The sequence below is a fragment of the Pteropus vampyrus genome, unplaced genomic scaffold (genome assembly GCF_000151845.1).
Source record: "Pteropus vampyrus isolate Shadow unplaced genomic scaffold, Pvam_2.0 Scaffold101, whole genome shotgun sequence".
Classification (NCBI taxonomy): Eukaryota; Metazoa; Chordata; class Mammalia; order Chiroptera; family Pteropodidae; genus Pteropus; species Pteropus vampyrus.
This window is the reverse complement of record NW_011888882.1, coordinates 5233202-5252564: the sequence shown is the minus strand read 5'-3', so window position 1 is coordinate 5252564 and position 19363 is coordinate 5233202. Positions and strand designations below refer to the sequence as shown.

Genomic DNA, 19363 nt, shown 5'->3' with positions numbered 1-19363 from the left:
TTTATCATAAGTTACTTTTCTTTTATTCTCTAGGGCATCGTATTGATGTATTTTCAAATTACATGTGTGGATCAATTATCTTACCTATGAATTTCATGATTAAGGGCATTATAAAAATACTTCTTAGAAAAAGGGGGTGTTGAGTCTGGTCTGACAGAGCTGACAATCACCAACTTAGACAATGTTCTTATCACTTCTACCTTCTCTCTCTTACTTTCATTCAACATGGAGGCCCAGATAAAACGTTAACTAATAAGAGAAAATATGGGGTGAGTACAATTCAGTGCCAAAGTGAATGGTTCAGATGGGCCTCTAGGAAGAATTCTTTGAAAAGGTTGCATAGTGGAGGCTGAAGTAATTAGGGACGTTTCATGAAAATGGGACTTCAACAGGACTTTGATGGGCGAATAGGACTTGGAGGACAAAGAAGGGATCCTCTCCCAGAGCTTAGCACACAGGAAGGACGCTATGCGAATTCGCTGAATGCGAAGAGGAGAACATTTTAACCCAGACACTGCGCAGCACACGCCAGGCAACCACAGAGGGACATGGGGCTGTCGTGCTCGTTCTGCTCCTAAGCAGCTCCGAGGGATTTCATCAGTTAGTTATGGATTTCGTTGTCACAGCGCTTTGATGATTTATGTTTATCATCACAGCTTGTCACTGCTAAGAAATAAATGTTTAATTTTCTAATTTAGAGACACTAAAAATGATAATATGAGTCATTCATTTAAATATAAAGATTGCAGATCCTGGTAGTAATAGTAGAAGACACTTGGTTTGTAATAAGTTACTGCTTTTTAACAATTAACGTTTCCAAACAGAACACTTCGAAGGTTCCATACTTGGGCCAATGGCATTGAGGCTCTAACTAGCTAGACCACCATATCTCGATGATTTTGACTTCAAATATAAAACAAATGTGAAGTGGAATTGATTTTTAAAATAAGGACATTTATAATGTCCCAGAAGAGATTCCCAGAAATAGAGCAGTTCTGGGGTTAGTAAAATCAGTGATTCGATACAATTTTCAAAGATCCTAGCTCTGTCCATCTCTCTTCTCAGGGATCTTATAGTTTCAGCATGCCTTCTGAGGCTGGCTCCCTTCGTGGTCCTAGAGATGGCTACCACAGCTGCCAACTTATGCACAGAAGTCCAGAGATAGAAAAAAGAAGATTCGTGTCTTGGTTACCTTTTCAAGCTGGAAACCAATCCTCCTAGAAAACCCAGAGAAGGTTTTCCCTCACATTTTGCATTACATGTCCCCATTTGAACCAATGACTTGGCAAAGGGAATGACCAATGTGTCGGGTTTGGTCCAATGAATACTCCTCCCGTGGAGCTGAGAAGGGGTCCATCCTCCACAGAAAGAGATGGCCTCTGGACAAAGTGAACAAACCAGGCTCTGGCAGCAAGGAGGACGCAGGGGAAGGCTGAGGAGGAGGCAACAACAGTGTCTTCCACAACCGGGATTTCAAATTGTTTTCTACAGCAGTGCTCCCCAGCCTTTTTGGCACCAGGGACCAGTGATTCTATGAGAATCTAATGCCCGATGATCTGAGGTAGAGCTGAGGAGGTGATGCTACCTCTGGGGAATGGATGCAAAAAAAGATGAACCTTTGCTCATTTGCCCACCGCTCACCTCCTGCTGTGTGGCCTGGTTCCTAATAGGCCACAGACCACTGCTGGTCTACGGCCTGGTTTGGGGGACCCTGGTTCTATGGAGCATTCTTCAGAACTGCAGGAAAAAGCTCTGTGGTCAAATAAGCTTGGGAAAGGGGACACTAGATCACCTGCCTGGAATTTTGCAGTGTCATCACGGTACTAAAGACACTGAGAGAGCCTGGTACTTTATGCTTCACTCAGAAATTTCCAGATGTATTTGACCATGTAAACTTTTGTTTGTGAAAATCTGTGAGCAGTCCAACAGAAGTGATGCTCCATGAAACAGCTGTTTGTGAGACACTGGGTTGTGTCCTGGATATTGGTTCAGCTTTCAAAGCAATATTTTACATTGGATTTATGTGTTTAATTTTAAGTTTTATGCGCAAATTCATTTATAAGTAGAATTTTAAACAGTTTTATTTCGGCATGTGTTGCTACTTTTTAAAAAAGGACATAAAAATGTTGCAGAATTCATTCGTTCCCTTCTCTGAAACAGAAAGGGTGTGGTGGCTGTTGTAGGCTGGAGACTGACTTATTTGCTGAAACTAGATCTAGTGAAAAGATCTAGATTCTAGATCCATTGTTTTCATTATTTAGCCTTTGGAGCAAACAAAAGTTAATTCCGTTGGCCAGGGTGAGTTCCAGATAAGATGTCCAGCCTTTCTATTATTTTGTTTTGCCACAGAACATAGGGACAAGTACAATCCAAAGAGACTATCCAAGTCACATGGTATTTAAACCACCCCAAGGGCAACATAATGGTTAATAGTTTCCCATAGTGAGGGGTTGTGGCCTCACTGAGGTCACTAACCAATTAGAAAAGTTTTAACTTCGGAAATTGTCCCAGATGCCCAAACTGAATCTTCTATAACTCACTTAGCAAATGTATTGACTGTTCATTATATGTACAAGGCCCTAGGCATTTCAAAAGTGAAAAAAACAGAAACATGGTCCTTGTTTTAACATGTGCACTATCTAGTTGGTGTCAAGATACAAGTCCAAATATTAAAATGATAATAGGATAGCTAAACAACATATTGCAACAGCACAAGAAACATCCCAGACAATATTAAGACTACATGAGACACCCTGAATTTTTGTTTTGCCACTAGAACACAGGTGTCATGAAAACCACCGCTAAATCTAAGCCAAAGGGAAAAGGAAAAGACACATATCAACATCATTGTCATTGGACACATAGATTCAGACAACCTACCACTATCTACCAATACCTAACTATCACTACCTAAAACCACTTACCACGACTCGCCATCTGTGGCTGGATCAATGAAAGAACCATCGAAAAATTTAAGAAGGAGGCTGCTGAGATGGGAAAGGGCTCCTTCAAGTATGTCTGGGTCTTGGATAAACTGAAAGCTCAACATGAGCGTGGTATCATTTGCTACGGAAATTCAAGAACCAGCAAGTATTATGTGACCATTGCTGATGCCCCGGGACACAGAGACTTTATCAAAAATATGGTAAAGTCTCGGGCTGACTGTGCTGTTCTGATTGTTGCTGATGGTGTTGGTGGATTTGAAGCAGGTGTCTCAGAGGAAGGGCAGACCCGTGAGCTGCCCTTCTGGCTCACATGATGCATGTGAAACAGCTAATTGTTGGTGTTAAGAAAAAAAGGATTCCACTGAGTCATCCTAGAGCCAGAAAACATAGGAGGAAATCGTTAAGGAAGTCAGCACCTAAAGAAAATTAGCTACAACCTTGACGCAGTAGCATTTGTGCCCATTTCTGTTTGAAATGGTGACAACATGCTGGAGCCAAGAAATTTGTGCCCAGAAATTTATGCCCATTTCTGGTTGAAATGGTGACAACATGTCTTGGTTTAAGCAATGAAAAGTCACCCTTAAAGATGGCAATGCCAGTGGACCATGTTGGTTGAAGCTCTGGATTGCATTGTGCCACCAGCTGATCCAAATGAGAAAACTTTGCATCTGCCCCTCCAGCATATCTGGAAAATTAGTGGTAGTGATGCTGTCTGTTGGGCTGCGTGGAGGCTGGGATTCTCAAACCAGCATGGTGGTCACCTTTGCTCCAGTCAGTGTTACGACTGAAAAAGTCTGTTGAAATGCACCAGGAAGCTTTGAGTGAAGCTTGCTCTGGGGACAATATGGGCTTCAGTGTCAGCAATGTATCTGTCTGGGGAGCACGGCAGAGGGAATGCAGTTAGCATTAATATGATGGCTAAGTGGAGGGAAGGAGCAATTGGGGGGATCAGTTTATGAACATTAGAGATGTCTAACTGATGTATACTTGAAACTAATTTAAATAGATAAATTTATATATTTAAAAAAATATATATCTGTCAAAGATGTTTGTCATGGCAGTGTGGCTGATGACAGCAAAAATGACTCACCAATGGAAGCAGCTGGCTTCATGGCTCAGGTAACTATCCTGAACCATCCAGGCCGAAACAGTGCTGGAGATGTGCCTGTGCTGGACTGTCACACAGTTCACACTACTTGCAAATTTGCTGAGCTGAAGAAGACTGACCATCGTTCCGGGAAAAAGCTGAAAGATGTCTTGAAGTGTTTGAAATCTGGTGATGCTGTCATTGTTGATACGGTTCCTGGCAAACCCATGTGTGTTCAGAGCTTCTCTGACTCTTCCTGAGGGCTGTTTTGCTGTTTGTAACGAGACAGACTGTTGCTGTGGGTGTCATCAAAGCAGTGGATAAGAAGGCAGCTGGAGCTGGCAAAGTCACCAAGTTTGCCTGGAAAGCTCAGAAGGCTAAATGAATATTATCCCCAATATCTGCCACCCCAGTCTTAATCAGTGGTGGAAGAATGGTCTGAGAACTGTTTGTCTCAGTTGGCCAGTTAAGCGTAATAATAAAAGACTGGTTAATGATTATAATTCATCATAAAACCTTCAGAAGGAAAGGAGAATGTTTTGTGGACCATTTGGTTTTGTGTGTGTGGCAGTTTTTAAGTTATTAGTTTTCAAAATCAGTACTTTTTAATGGAAACAACTTGACCAAAAATCTGTCACAAAATTTTGAGACCCATTAAAACAAAGTTTAATGAGGGGAGAAAAAAGAAAAAAAACAACACCCTTATTTTCTTTTGTCCAGTCTTCACTAGAAATAAGAAACAGGTTACAAATAATTGTACAAGAACTTCTCACATTTTTTTAGTTGGCAAGAGCCCCCACTTAACCTATGGTTTTCTTTTGGAGCATCTTCATATGAAAATTCTTATAAACTGCAAATAAGTAGTTATATATGAAAACTATGTACACACATATTTACAATCAATGCTAAGCTCCCTGTTCATGCCAAAAAAAGCTTTTATATACATAGCATGGGTGCAGGAGCAAATATAGATCTATTCCTAGTTTATATGAAAAAATGCATGAAATTTTTAAGCCATTGGAAAATCGAATGTTTTGTTGTTGTTGTTATCATTTTCAGATTTTTAGATACAGGGGTAGAATGGAAATGCTCACTAGGACCTTCTCCTTCCTTTAGCCTTGCAGTCCATGCCTTGCTCAATTTGGATGATGTTCCCAGGAATTTTTCCCAAGTGCAGGACTTTCTGGAAGGGAACTTTGTTTTATTGGTGTGAAGTTTGGGCCCAGATTGTTCCAGGTCCACCAGGTCCTCCCCAGGAGACTGGAGATCTGGAACTGCCAGGCTCTTCCACGAAGGACCCCTCACGCTGTTTACTCTCAGAGAGAATCTCTTCTATCCTCTCTCCTTAGTGGGCCAGACCTTCCAAACCTAGCCTCTCAGGGCCAAATCCAGGAGTCATTTTTGTTCTTGGCAATCTTTCGGATATGAATAGTGCAAAAGTACTGGACCGTGCCTTTATGAGATCTGATAACCCAGAGTTGGAAGTGAAGATGGTAATTTATGAGAACCACAGTGGGGAAATGGCGAGATTATGTTCTTTTTAGATCCAAAATAGATTGAATGGCTTCTGCTTCATGTTGCCATTGCATGTCGAGAAATGATAGTTGTTCTCATTTGGTATGACTACAGCTATAAATGGTATGAAAACACAATTTAATGAACTTCTTGTTGAGGTAGGAAAAAAAAGAAGTAATGGGTGATGCCACCAAAACATAATGGAGTCCCTTATTTTTTGATAGAGTTTCATTAAAGAAGCTGAACCCTGGTGCCTGTTACATAGCCCTCTGCTTATAAGAGTATAAGAATACTCCCTGGCATGAAAGGTGCTGTCCTTCTTGGCCTTCAGATGGCTGATCTAGTAGTTTGTACAGATGTAGATGTCATCTTTTGTCCAAAGAGAGATCTTCAAATGAAGGAGATAAAAGGGTATTAACTTCCTGTTTACACTAGAAACACACATGCAAGCACATGGAAATTACAGTGGAAAGAGAAAAGAGAAAAGCATGTTTATTGTGAGAGTTCTATGGGCCAGACACTGTGCTGGGCACACCACATATTATCTCATTTAGTCCTTAAATTCATAAAGTATATGCTATTTTTGGCATTTTATAGATATTAAAACAAGATCAGAGAGGTTCAGTAACTTATCCAAGGCCACACGGCTCAGAGATAGAAGGGCTGTTTCAAGCCTAAGTTTCTCTCCTAAACTCATGCTTTTTTCTATCATGCCATGTTGATATGGCTGATGTGGAGGTTGAATATTACAACCCAATAATTATGAGGGACTATTATGGGAATTAGCCCTGTAAGATTTAACCAGCTCAATGTGGTGAAAATATAATGGGAAACACCATGAAATCAACTCATGAGGACCTAATCAAGAAAAACCTTGATTTTTCTGCTCTTGAACATGAGAAAATTATCCCCTCTCAAAAAAATTGAGATTGGGGATTAGGTTCCCCCAAACACTTTTGAGGCTGTCAGAGGAGGTGATAGCAGACAAATCTCCGCTAATATACCTATCATCCTCACTGATATTCAGTACATTGGCACCATGGTGCCAAGAGGTACACAGAGGTCCAAGAAAAACACACAATTTAGAAATGGATTATCATTAACAAAAGCTGAAAAAGACTTTGTATTTCATGCTCAATAAACAAACAAAAAATGCACTTATATAAGATAACCTATCTGCTTCTCACTACTCTCAAAGAATGAGGTTAATTTAGCATTCAAGCCCTGATTGCCTGCCAACATGTATTAGGATTGAGAACCCCTCGAAAAGGAAGTGGAGCCAGAAGCCATGCAGAAGAGATGAGACCCAGGCAGAGCAGGAGAAGGGACAGAACGTGACTCTCTCACTGCAAAGAGAACTGAAATATTTTTTTAAAGAGACAAGACACTACTCTTTGTCAGACTGGTGCATGATTTAAAGAGTGCTTGTAGTGAGTTTTGGTAAGGCCAAGAGATATGGGCACTCTCACATACTATTGGTGAAGGAAAATTAATAGAGCCTTTTGGAAGGTAATTTAGGAATATGTTTGATAAGAGTGTGTTATATGTCAGAGATTCTCAAACTTTAGCATGCATCAGAACCACCTGGAGGCTCATTAAAACACAAATTTCTGGGCCTCACCCCCAGAGTTTCTGATTTGGTGGTATGGAATGGAGTCTGAGAATTTGCATATCAACAAATTTCCAGATGATGCTGATGCTGCTGGTCCAGGAAGTACACTTTGAGAACCACTGATATAAGTAGTTAGGGGTTTGGCTCTGATCCTCATCAGCCGTGTGACTTGTAGAAGTTTTGCTTAACCTCTCTGTCTCAGTTTTGTTTTTCACATATTAAAAATAGGGACAATAATAGTGCCCATCACACATAATTGTTGTGAGAATTAAATGAATTAATATATGTAAAGTGCATATAGGAAGTGTGTGGTAAATGTTAGCTTGATAAATGTTATAATTTAAAATGCCTGTTCCTTTTGACTTGATAATTTCATGTCTAAGTATATATCTTAAGTGAAATATTTACATTACAACTTAGATTTAATAAATTCATCAAAAAATACAAGTTAACCAAACTGACTCAAGAAGAAATAGAAAATCTGTTCAGCTCTATATCCTTTAAAGTAATCAAATTTATAATTAAAATGTTTCCCAAAAAGACAACTCCAAGCCCAGAAGCCCTCACTGGTGTCTTCTACTTAAGGAAGAAATAATACAGTAGGTCCTCACTTAACATCATCAATGGGTTCTTAGAAATTCCAACTTTAAGCGAAACAATAACAAAACCAATTTTACCACAGGTTAATTGATATAAATAAGAGTTAAGTTCCTACAGCATATTTCTGATAACAAAAACATCTCCGAACTTCTAAATAAAAACCCAAAGCACTTCTAATATTAAATATTGAAATTAATGTGAGCTACCCATATTAAGAAAGATTAATAGAAACAAATAAGATCATTATTTTCTAGCCTGGCGGCTGGGGGTAGGGAAGTCTCTTCCAGCAGCTCAAGGCATAAGGAAGGTGGGAACCCGCGCTGGACAGGACGCCCTTCCATTGCCAGGCACAGTTACACACACACGCCCACACTCACTCAGACTGGGACAGTGTAGACACAGCAGTTCACCCCACGTGCACACCTTTGGGGTGTGGGAGGAAACTGGAGGACCCAGAAAACCCCACACAAATATGGAGAGATCGTGCAAACTTTACCCAGATGGCACCTCTGGCCGGAAATCGATTTTTTTCTCATCAATGTTATAACAAAATAACATTGAATGAAATGACCTCATTCAAGGACCTGCTGTACAAATATTGCACAAACTCAGATTACAGGAAGAGAGAACATTTTCATTTTATGAGTCCTACATGATCCTGATACCAAACCTAACAAGAACGTCACAAGAAAATTATAGACCAATATCCTTCATGAATATAGATACAAAAATCTTTAGCAAATCAAACCTAGCAAATTAGAAAAATGATAATACATCGTGACCAAAATCTGTATTAGTTTCCTACGGTTGCTATAACAAATTACCACCAACTTGGTAGCTTAAAACAACAGAAATTTTTTCTCTCTCAGTTCATGTATTACTTGCAGAGTATAAAATGGTACAAATATTAGAAAGCTCTTTGGCAATTTCTTTTAAAGATACATATCCATCCTATGACCTAACAATTCCACTTGTAAGTATGCCCAAGAAAATAAAAACATGTCCACAACAGAACTTATACAAAAATGTTTATAGTAGCTTTATTTAAAATAACCTCGAACAGGAAACCTAAATGTCCATCAACAGACAAATGACTAAACACATTGTGTTATATTTATTCGATGGAATATTATTCAGCAATTTAAAAAATTACTGATATTCCCAACATGGACGACTCTTAAAAACATTATGTTGCACCAAAGAATCCAGACATAAAAGGCTACAAACTGTATAACTTTATTTATATGAAATTCTAAAAAGACAAAACTAATAGGTAATGATACAAATCAGAACAGAGGCTGCCTCTATGTGCGTGGGGGTATCGACTAGAAAAGAGAATAAGGGAACTTTCTGGAGTGATGGACATGTTCTGTTTCTTGATTTGGGTTTTATATACATGATGTATACAGTTCGCAAAACTCTTTGAACTCTACACTTATGATCACTGCATTTTACTGCTCATGAATTATGTTAATACAAGAGAAATTTAATCATACATTTACAACTCAAACATGGCACCTGCACCTGAATTCAATCAAATCTTGCACGTCTTGTTTATAATTTAAGGTTTACAGGCTTCGATTAATTTAGAGTCATCTTGCAACTAAAAGGGAAAGCTTGTTACGTGATAGCATTTGCTTAGAGGACTGAGATCTTTCGAAGCGGAGTTCTCAGCACCAACTACTGCATGTAAGAGAAATAAATGGAAGACAAAACCAGAGGAAGGCAAAAGCCTGAAATGTTTAAAGTTTGTCTTCTCAATCCTGTCTGTCTTCCAACATGCTCTGTGTGAATTGAATCTATCCAGTCCATCTTCCCCCATCACAAGAGATCTAAGACCAATTTTGTCACTAAAAAATTCTACCTTCCACAAAACGCTACAACACAATTCAGCAGAGTCTTTGCTGCTTTAACAAGGATTGCCTTTTCCCCACTTTCCAATTACTTGTTCCTCATTTCCATCTGAGATCTCATTAGAATGGTCTTTAATATCCATTTCTACCAACATTCTCTTCATGATTACTTGTGTTCTCTAAGAAGATGGAAGCTTTCTCTCCAGCTCTTTCTCAATCCTCACTAAAATTGTCTTTAACATTTCGTATTTCTAGTATGCACATGAAACCTCTTCCAGCCTCTACCCATTACCTAGTTCTAATGCCCCTTCTACATTTTTAGGTACTTGTTACACCAACACCTCACTTCTTGGCACCAAAATTTATTAGTCTGAGCGGGTTGCTATAACAAAATACTATAGACTGGGGGGCTTATACAACAGAAATTTATTTTCTTATAATTTTAGAGGCTGGAAAGTATAAGATCAAGGTCTGGCAGGGTTCGGTTTCCGATGAAGCCTATCTTCTAGGTTTACAGATGTCTGGCCACCTCCTTGCTGTGTCCTCACAGGGTGGGGAGAAAGGAGAAGGGAGAGAGCTCTCTGGCATCTCTTCTTACAAGGACACTAATCTTATTGGATCAGGACCCTACCCTTATGACCTCGTTTAACCTAAATTATGTCCATAAAGGCTCCATCTCCAAATATAGCCACACTGGAGAGAAGTGCTTCGATATAGAATTGGGCAAGATTCGTGGGAGACGGGGACAAATATTCTGTCCATAATAGCATCTTTGTGTGAAAAAATTCAGCAGCAGTCTGAAAAAGTCTGAAAAAGCAGAAGGAATGTGCTAAATACATTTTAATGCAGTCAATATTTTAATTCCTTTTCCCTTTATTTTCATTTGATCTAAATTTTCCTGTTAGGTTTGTGTTGCTTATCCGAGTTGACTAGATAAATGCTTGCTAGATAAAATGGTACTATGCAAGGCTTTAAAATGCCTACCTCTGGGCCGCCATAAGAAAGATGGCTTCTAAAGACTGGCAAGTATGGCAAACTTGGCTTATTTTTCAAATGTAATTTAGATTGTTTGTTCCTTTGGGGTGATATTATGACTTTGCGGCCCAAAATATAAGAAATGAACCTATTTTTAGGCAAGTGATACCTATTTCTAGCATATTCATTATTCACGGAACAAAACTACATTCGTTTATCCCTATTTATGTACAAATACGGCATCTTAAATGTTCCGAGAATTCTATACCATTGTACAAGTGGTGCTAATGACTTGTCATATTATCTCCTCTGTCCTAGGCGTCACGTCAGCTGCTGGGAGTAAAGGAGGTAAAAAACCCAGGCCCCGACCACAGAGAACTTACACTCTAGGGAGACAGACCCGTACTTACAAGTAATTCTCCCTGGAGTGGTAAGGGGTTTGGGCAGTCATTCACTTCCTCTTACCCAGGTGGCTGGTTAGAAAGGCAGCTGTGGTCAAAGAATAGTTTGCCAAGAGAAGCTCTACTCTACAGACAGCACAGTTTGCAAAAACAATCTGTGCCAAGCAGTGAAGCAGCTGGATATGTGCAGTAACTATTTTAAATAGAAATGGAAGTGTTGTGTTTGCCACTTAAACATTCTTCAATTCACTCCATGATGCCCTTGAACATTAGAATAACCATAGAAGATTCATTGAGTAAATTATAAGGGCAGCGAAGTACAAGAAAACATACTTATAAAAGGAGAAACTCCCAGTGCCACTCACTCCACAAAATGCTGCCTATTTGTTTTTTCTAAAACATCATTCAAATTTTCATTTTTTAAAAAAGGATGTTTCCCCTGGAGATGTTTAAAAACTGTAATTTTGCTTCTGAGGTATCTGTGAGCCTTGCCTCTGTGGTTTTGTGACATCATGAGCATCTCGAATAAAATAACATATGGCAACTCACAGGGAGACTTTGCATCTCTGCAGGACGAGTGTAATCTGAAAAGCTTCTAGGCATACAGATCAAATTTCAACACTAAAACTTTTAACGAGTTTTCCTATACTTAAAAAATTCACACAGAAACAAAGTCAATTCAATTTTATTACAACCAAGAATATAAAATAAATGCAATGTAATTTATTTTAGTTTTAACAGTCATTTCAAGAAGGATGCCAGGACAACTCAAAAGCGGAAAACACTCGGCTCCAAAGCAGCAGCTTGTCCTGCACCCCATGGGGCAGGCCTTGCTGGGGTGCAGCCGGCTCTGCGCACACACCTCACAGCAGAGTGCGGAAAGCATACACAGTCATCTCTATAATCATATAAAGAGGGATGCATGCAGGAAATGACTGAAAAAAGAGACAAGGACAGGTACACTTCACAAATAGGAATTATGGGAAATACAAACTAGGCAGTTTAGAAAGGATGTACTACATAACATATAAAAAGTACTTTAAATTGTTGTTAAAAAGGACACCTTCAGTCCAGGTTTTGTGTAATACTTTTAGTGTCTACACAGACAAATCTTTAAAAAAATTAAATAGTATTAATTTACTAAATATTTAGGAGATAACAGTGCATTAAGGATTTTTTTTCATATAATACATACATATCACTCCTTTGCAGTGATAGCATAAAAGAGTAAGTATGGCCTTAGGTACAACACATTTTTAAAAAATCCTAAAACAATGAACTTTGCTTTATGATATTTGTGACTATTTTTGAATATTATGGGGACCTAAACTACTATGTTTTATATAAAATATTACTTATACTTGAATCCTTGAAGCCTCCTTTACTCTAACTGCCATTTCACTGCCTTCCTCCATTCCCTACAAAGATATCACCATAGGTAGAGTTTAGGGTTTGCAATTTACACAGAATTATTCCTTCATTGTATAGTTTCTGCTACATAAATTTATTCAAAGCAGATTAAGCTGCAAGTCTTATTGTCAGACTATTTTTTCCTTTCTTTACCTTTAGCAGAGAAAACAGCATCATCTTAGAGGCATACAACTAGCAGTTGCTTCACAAGGAATGAGGCAAGTGAACACATAAATGTCATCCCTTTCCATTCTTAAATGTAAATTATGTTTACAAGAGCAAAAGAGTAGTGCAGAAGGCCAAAATTCTAAGTACTAAAGTTTTAAAACCACACAGATATAAAAATATACATGTCCTCGGTTTTTGTATGTTGCTGTATGAGCTACTTCATCACAAGGATTGTTTCAGCCTCACAGTATCTATCAGCCCTGTCGCCAGGCTACCTTACCCTTGAGCTCAGCTGTCCTGTAATTCTAGAATCTCTTTTTCCAAACACACACTTCACCAGAAAGCTAACTCGAAACTGATTTGTAATATGGAGAGCAGGAAATCTTCACTTTGATTCTTTCCTTTCTTTCAGTAACCTCCCCTGGTTTGGGTGTTCCCATATGCTGAGGGATGTCCCCCACCCTGCATTCTCAGGAAACACGACAGTAATACATTTTCGAAGAGGAATGTGGTCATTTAGGGACCAAGAAGGTAAATTTTAACCTCAAAAAGCTTCACAGTTCTCCTCTGAGGTCCCACAGTTTTAGGGCCCATAAGTGTATTAAAGGCTTTGTTCCTATTTACAGGGGAAAAAGGAAATTGTGAGCCAAAATTATTTCAAAAGGTAATGGGCACCAGTGGGCCTCACCAACTCTGAGGCAAGAATACAGGAGGAAAAAGCCAGTTCCCGTGTGGTGACCAGAAACCCAGTCACATGTGTAATGGGGATATCTGGCTCTATCTGGGGAACATTGTACTGGGAACACCTGATGAAATCCCCTTAGTTTCTCTATCAGTTCTGCCAGTAAAATTCACTATATACACGGAATGCAGGGTAGGCCCGTGATCATATAAGCACACATCACAAGAACTGTATTCCAAAGCTGCTTATAAAATATTAAGGGGCATGGCATTTCTGTTCATGCACATATTTGGGTATGTCTTTTATTAAATGTAAGCGCCCCTTGAGGGTAAGACAGAGCTTCTATTTTCTTTCTAATTTTCTATGACCACTTAATAGAGTATGTTCTGCCTGCCAAGGGCCACTCAATTGTTGAAAGGCCACTGTGAACTTTCAAATATACATTAATGCCTGTTGTGATAATTTAATTGCTAGCTTTCTCGAAGGCAGACATAGTAACCTTTCCGTAACATGGTTTCTTACAGAGAATTTGGAATAGTAACTCTATCCAAGGGGGTTTAGAAGTAAACAAAAGGACCTTCATATTCTAAGATGGCTCGCTTACAAGTCAAGCATCCCAGAAGAGCTTCCTTTCATAGGCTTGATCAGAAGCTTAAGTGACAGGAAGTATGTCTTGCCCTTTGTGTCTTCCATGCAGCACAGCACTGTGCACACGGTGAGGATGCAGTGAGAATCTGATGACCAAAGCTCTGGACAGGGAGGCTTCAGGGCACAGGATCGAACTTTAGAGATGGAGCTACACTATGCAGAGGGCTATTAATTTTCTCATTTTAAAAAACGGAAGGGGTAAATTACCATGGAGATGATCAGAAATTCCTTCCAAGGGAGCTCATCAACTGTTTCATCTTCAGTGTCGGTGAGTGTCACCACACGGCCTTTATTCTTAATGAACATTATCATGCTGAAATCAGTAAGGTCCTTGCTGGCTACAGTATCACATCAATAGTGCAAATGCATACTGGCTTCTGTCTAAAATCTTATTTTACTTGTGTATGGACCCAGAGTATCATTACCAGGTAGATTAAGTTCACAAAAAATAGTTTAAAAAAAATGCATATATCTTGCATATACAACAATCAGCTATTTCTTCTAGCTCAGGAGAATACTTAAAACAAGGCTGGTGCTGCTAGTAGCATTCAGAAGAACACAAATTTCTTGTCCCTTACATTACAATGGGGCTCTCAGTCTTCATTCCTTGTGACTGGGGAGTGAGGGGTTCATTACACTGGCTGAGAAAGACCTCAGCCTCTAATTCATAGATCATGGAAATGCAAATATGCACTTTACCTAGCATAGTCATATACTATCCGCCCGTAGTTTTTTAGGCACACTTATTAGTTTTCTCCTAGGGGCAAAAGAAAGCATTCAGTGCAATGAAAAGAGTCTTGATAGAATTGTTTCAGTAACAACAGCAAAATTATGCATACACAATACATACCTTAAACATGAATAAAACCTAAATTTTTAACATGCTTTAAAAATAGTCACTCTATATCTAATGCAAATATGAATGGAGAACACTGCCCTTTATTTCAAAAGCAGATTAATTTGCAGGCTCCTATTTGAGTGCCCTTGATTACACAAGAAAGTTACTCGAGCTGACCCACATGTAAAGAAACCAACAGTTCTTTAGAGAAGCCAACTTTATGTACAATATACACTAAAAGCTTTTCCTTCAAAGGGAAGTAATACATCCTTGGATCAACATTACTCCTTAAAGAAATCCTAGTGCAGTTAATATTCTCTTCAGCTTTCTGGTGTGGGTCACCAGAGGACTATATTTCATCAAAGCTCTTGAAACCCTTTTTAAGGTAGACTTAGCTACATGAAGGTTAAATTTATAATTCTTAATTACTGAGCACTATTCAGAATAAGATGATTCAGGGAACTAAGTTCCATATGAATGATTACATAAAAATTACCACATAGTTCATAGCATAAAGCATAGAAACTGCAAAGATCTAGGCTGTTTTTGGTTGTAGGTTCCCTCTGTCCCACCACTTGTCTTTTCATTAGACCTTCCCTGAAACTAGATAAATAAAAACTTAATAGTAAAGTACTTTGGGACAGTAACAGTTTCTGTTTAAAACTTCCATGAGCAAAACAGTTAAATTCTGTAAAAACAACGTAGTGCTTCAAAAGGTGCATTTTTACCTGTGTTGCTAGGTCTGTTCATGAAGTATAAAACTATACACCACTGAAGTCCTGATTCTAAAACATTAAAATCCTATTAAAAGAGCTTTGAAAAGATAAATCATAGTGATTGCTACAGCATGAGAAAGGTGCACCAGGAAATCCTTCAAAAAAAAAAAAATGCTGAAAGTTACAGAAGTGCTGGGATGAGATCAGACGCTTTATCAGAGAAGTCACAATAGAACACATGCAGGGAAAGGGTGCTGGGGAAACTTCACAAAAATCTTCTTTATGTCAATAAAGAAGAGACATCGTCAGTCCTGCGAGATGCTCACTCTATAGTTTTCCTCCTAAGTGAATGCGCTTTAAACGGTGTCACAGTTTGCATTTTTGGTTCTTTTCAATGCAGACATCATATTGCTGGAGCCTGTACTCTGGGTTGCGGCTATCAGTACCGGTGGGCCTGGTGAGATGAGTGGTACTGTGCGCTCTGCTGAGACGACGAGGAGTAGCCTAGCGCACTCTGGGACTGGGAAGACCCCTGAACGCTGCTTTGGTAATTCAGGCGGGAACTGGAGTGCTAGGAGAAGGAAACAGGAGAAAGGAGTTAATGATGACAGAAGAGATGCCAATCACACTGGGGCAGGGCGATGTGCCCTTTTCATCAAAGGCGCCTGCTTCAGATCCATGGCAGCTGACAGTACATTTTGTCCATACGTTTTGCTTATTTGAAATCATAGCCTGCTACCACTGTAACCATAGGTTCTGGCCGGCACAAAGTTTGGTGGGATTTCTTTGGGAGATAAACCTGACTGGCCAAAAAAAAAGGCAAGAGGGGAAGCTTATGCTGGCCCACTGCTCTTTACACTAACTCTGGTTATTCTTTGCAGAAGTGAGATTTACAAACAAGAAAAGTCATCTGGCATATTCAGTCAATGGTATTCATAATGTATATAGATGTCTGTTAATTTTCTCATTATAAATAACAAAACTGTGATTAAGAAATCAGTTTTAGAAAAAAAGAGGTAGAGTTGAGAGTGGAATCAGCACGGCCACCTACATGAAAAAGGCAGGCGAGATTGGGTGGGGTGTGGCAGCAATAAGTGGGTTTTATAAACTTTGGTCATAATTAGAATTAAAAACTTTTCATACATGAAAATGCCCTCAAGAGAAGGCCAAGACAAATGTATTTCAATTAACTGTATTTTATTACTTTAAATAAAACATTCAACTTCATAGTTCCCAGAGTGAATATGAAAAAATATGTAAAAGGAAAATTCATCTATAGAATATGGTGCCTGGTTAAACATAAGCATAGCTGGAACCAGTGTATTCCCGACACTCAGGAGGCTGGTTCTTCCTGTAAGCAAAGTGGGAAAGAATATCCCTAATAAAATGTAAATGGCTCTGAGGTGGCATTAGGGGTTTAAAAAAGGACACATAAACGAGGTCACCACCTCATGTGCAAAGGCTGCCAAATTGAACTTGCAACATCTGGTCCAAAAGGACAGGGTAATAAGATAGGCTTGGTTAAAAACAACTCTGATCCTTCCTAAGTTACGAAACTCTGACTAGTTGAGTGCCTTTCAAAGTTTCAAATTCTAACGATGTTTTATTTTGAAGTTTATTGTGAAAAAAATGTTCTTTCCACTCATAAGCCCTATAATTGTTAGGCTGGCTATGACTACTTTTACTTTAGCAGATTAGACACAGCACTCTAGAGTTTCCATACTAAATAAAGAACAAACATGTTGATGATGGGAGAGCTACAAATAGGTGCAAAAGGGAGGGACTCCACCTCCCCTCATGTTAGTCTTTCCAACTAAATAGCTGAGATGACTATCCATTTCAAAGATATGCTTTTTTATTAAGAAAACAGCACAGGATGGACAAAGAAAAGCATTTTGAAAAACTCTTAGATTTGAAAGTAGTAAAAACAGTAGTTAAGTAATCTGCCCGTAACTGACTAAAATCAGGTTAATGTAATACAATCAGAGACGCAAAGATGAGCCAGTATGCAATAAAGGTTTATTGCTCACATAATGGGAATAACCAATGTTAGGGGGGTAAAAACTTAAATTTATAATAAAATTCAATAGGTTCATGACTTCTACTGTTTTTAGTAGATCAAACAGAAACATTGATTAGTTTAATTGGAACCAAATGGCAGTGTTATTAATACTCCTCTGCTTGTAGGGAACCTTCCAAGAGAAGTTTTCAGAGAAGCAGTTGTGCTAAACACATTAGTTTGCTGAGATATTCAAAACGTGGCGCCTGTTAATCTTGTTAACGTTTCTCTTGATTCCAGTTCCTTATCAGTGACTTTATGGCTCCCTTGCCTACGGTTTTGTTCTCTATTATCTCTATCCTCATTGTCCCTTTTCCACCAGTTTTCGGAGAGACCATGGTTCCAAACCTTTTTCCTTTTCTTTTTCATTTAAGTTTTTCTTCCCACTTTCCTAATTCTTTTCTTGGCTTGTGGCTACCTTGAAAATGTTTTTTTGTTTTTGTTTTCTTTTTTTGCAAGATTCCCCGTAGTTTTCAAAAGTATTTTTACCTCTCTCTCCAAATATCAATCTTTAGACTTTTTTTTCTTTAATTTCCTGAATTAGTAGTACAATTGTAGCTCTCAAAGTAATTTCTAGTGAGATTTAATGGTTATTTCTGAGAAGTCACAATCTTAATCCCTTTCTCTTCTATGTTTATGAGGCTACTTACTGATTATTTTCCTCCAAGTGACAGCAAATCTTTCTAAAGTATACAGTTTACTTTGTCCAAAATAAGCTACCATTCCTCTCCCTTTTTGATTGCTTATGTAGGTATCTTTTACTGACCCAAAGCTGATAGGCAGTTGTATGGGCAAAATGAGAAATTTTCTTTGAGGAGGGAGGTGCCTACCTCACTTTCCTTCTTCAGAGTATCAGGATAAACGAGTCGAGAGAGAAATATCTTGGAATTACAATGAAATTTGACAAAAATCTTCATTTTCATATGCGCCTTAGAAATACGATTATACAGTTCGTACAAACTTTAGAGTTAAGTACTACTTAATTCTAAAAGGATCTACTTTATAAAATGTATAAACATTAAAAACTACATAATTCCCTGGCATACCTGATAATCTGACGGCATCACAGGCCCGCCTGAGTTTGCGCCTGAAGGCCCCAGCCGTGGTTTCTTGTTTGGAGGCACCTGATTAAGGCCGGAGTCCTGACTATGCTGCAGCCCTGCTCCAGCACCGGTGGCCGCAGCCCCGGCCCCGCCCGCAGTCCCATTGGTCTGGGTGCTGTTCTGCTGTGGCGGAGGCGCCTGTGGAGCAGCTGCTGCCTGTTGCGGAGGGGCTGTGGGCTGCTGATGTTGGTTCTGTTGCTGTTGCTGATTCTTGTAAGAAAGAAAAGCAAGCTTGGTATGGAACTAAATTAACAAGAAATTTCTTTCCTTACTCGATATACACAATGTAACTGCTGACCCAAGCTGCGGGGCAACCTACGTGAGACTCCAAAGTGACTGGAATGACCAAAGAATACAGCATCCCCAAAGGTCAAAGTACTGAGCCCTAAACGGAACTCATTCTCTGAAGTTCATCTGGATTGCACAGTAATCCTCCCAATCAGACAGAGACATCCCACTGAAGACAGCAAGGCACACAGGAAATAGTTCTACACTCCTTAAAACAGCTCTAGTCGTCTTTTCGATAGTGATTCTGGAAAAGGGGAGGGGCATAAGGAGGGACCTTATATCTCCAAGTTGGATTAAGAACAGAATGATGCTTTGAAAAGCAGTCTGCATAAAGTGATGGTAATGATGCTGAACAAACAAAAAGAGCAAGAATGAAGAATCAGGAAATAAAATAGGCTATAAAACAAATCGGGAAGCTCATTTATCTGTAAGCTTATTACATTTCAGATTTCAAGTACACCTA

General features: G+C 39.0%; 1 protein-coding gene and 1 pseudogene across 5 annotated transcripts in view; one reads left to right on the top strand and one right to left on the bottom strand.

Moving 5' to 3' along the window:
- The first annotated feature begins 2960 nt into the window (after positions 1-2960).
- On the top strand, positions 2961-4292 carry LOC105295261 (annotated as a pseudogene).
- A 7365-nt stretch (positions 4293-11657) lies between these two features.
- CDK19 (cyclin dependent kinase 19) overlaps positions 11658-19363 on the bottom strand; it is a 127116-nt gene continuing 119410 nt past the window's right edge. For all 5 annotated transcript variants that reach the window (XM_011364823.2, XM_023533386.1, XM_011364820.2 and 2 more), the window contains 2 exons: positions 18556-18822; positions 11658-16021 (listed from right to left, as the gene is read on the bottom strand). In XM_011364823.2, the coding sequence (XP_011363125.1) occupies positions 15890-16021; positions 18556-18822 (399 nt within the window). In that variant the 3' untranslated portion in view covers positions 11658-15889. The remainder of the gene's footprint in view (positions 16022-18555; positions 18823-19363) is intronic.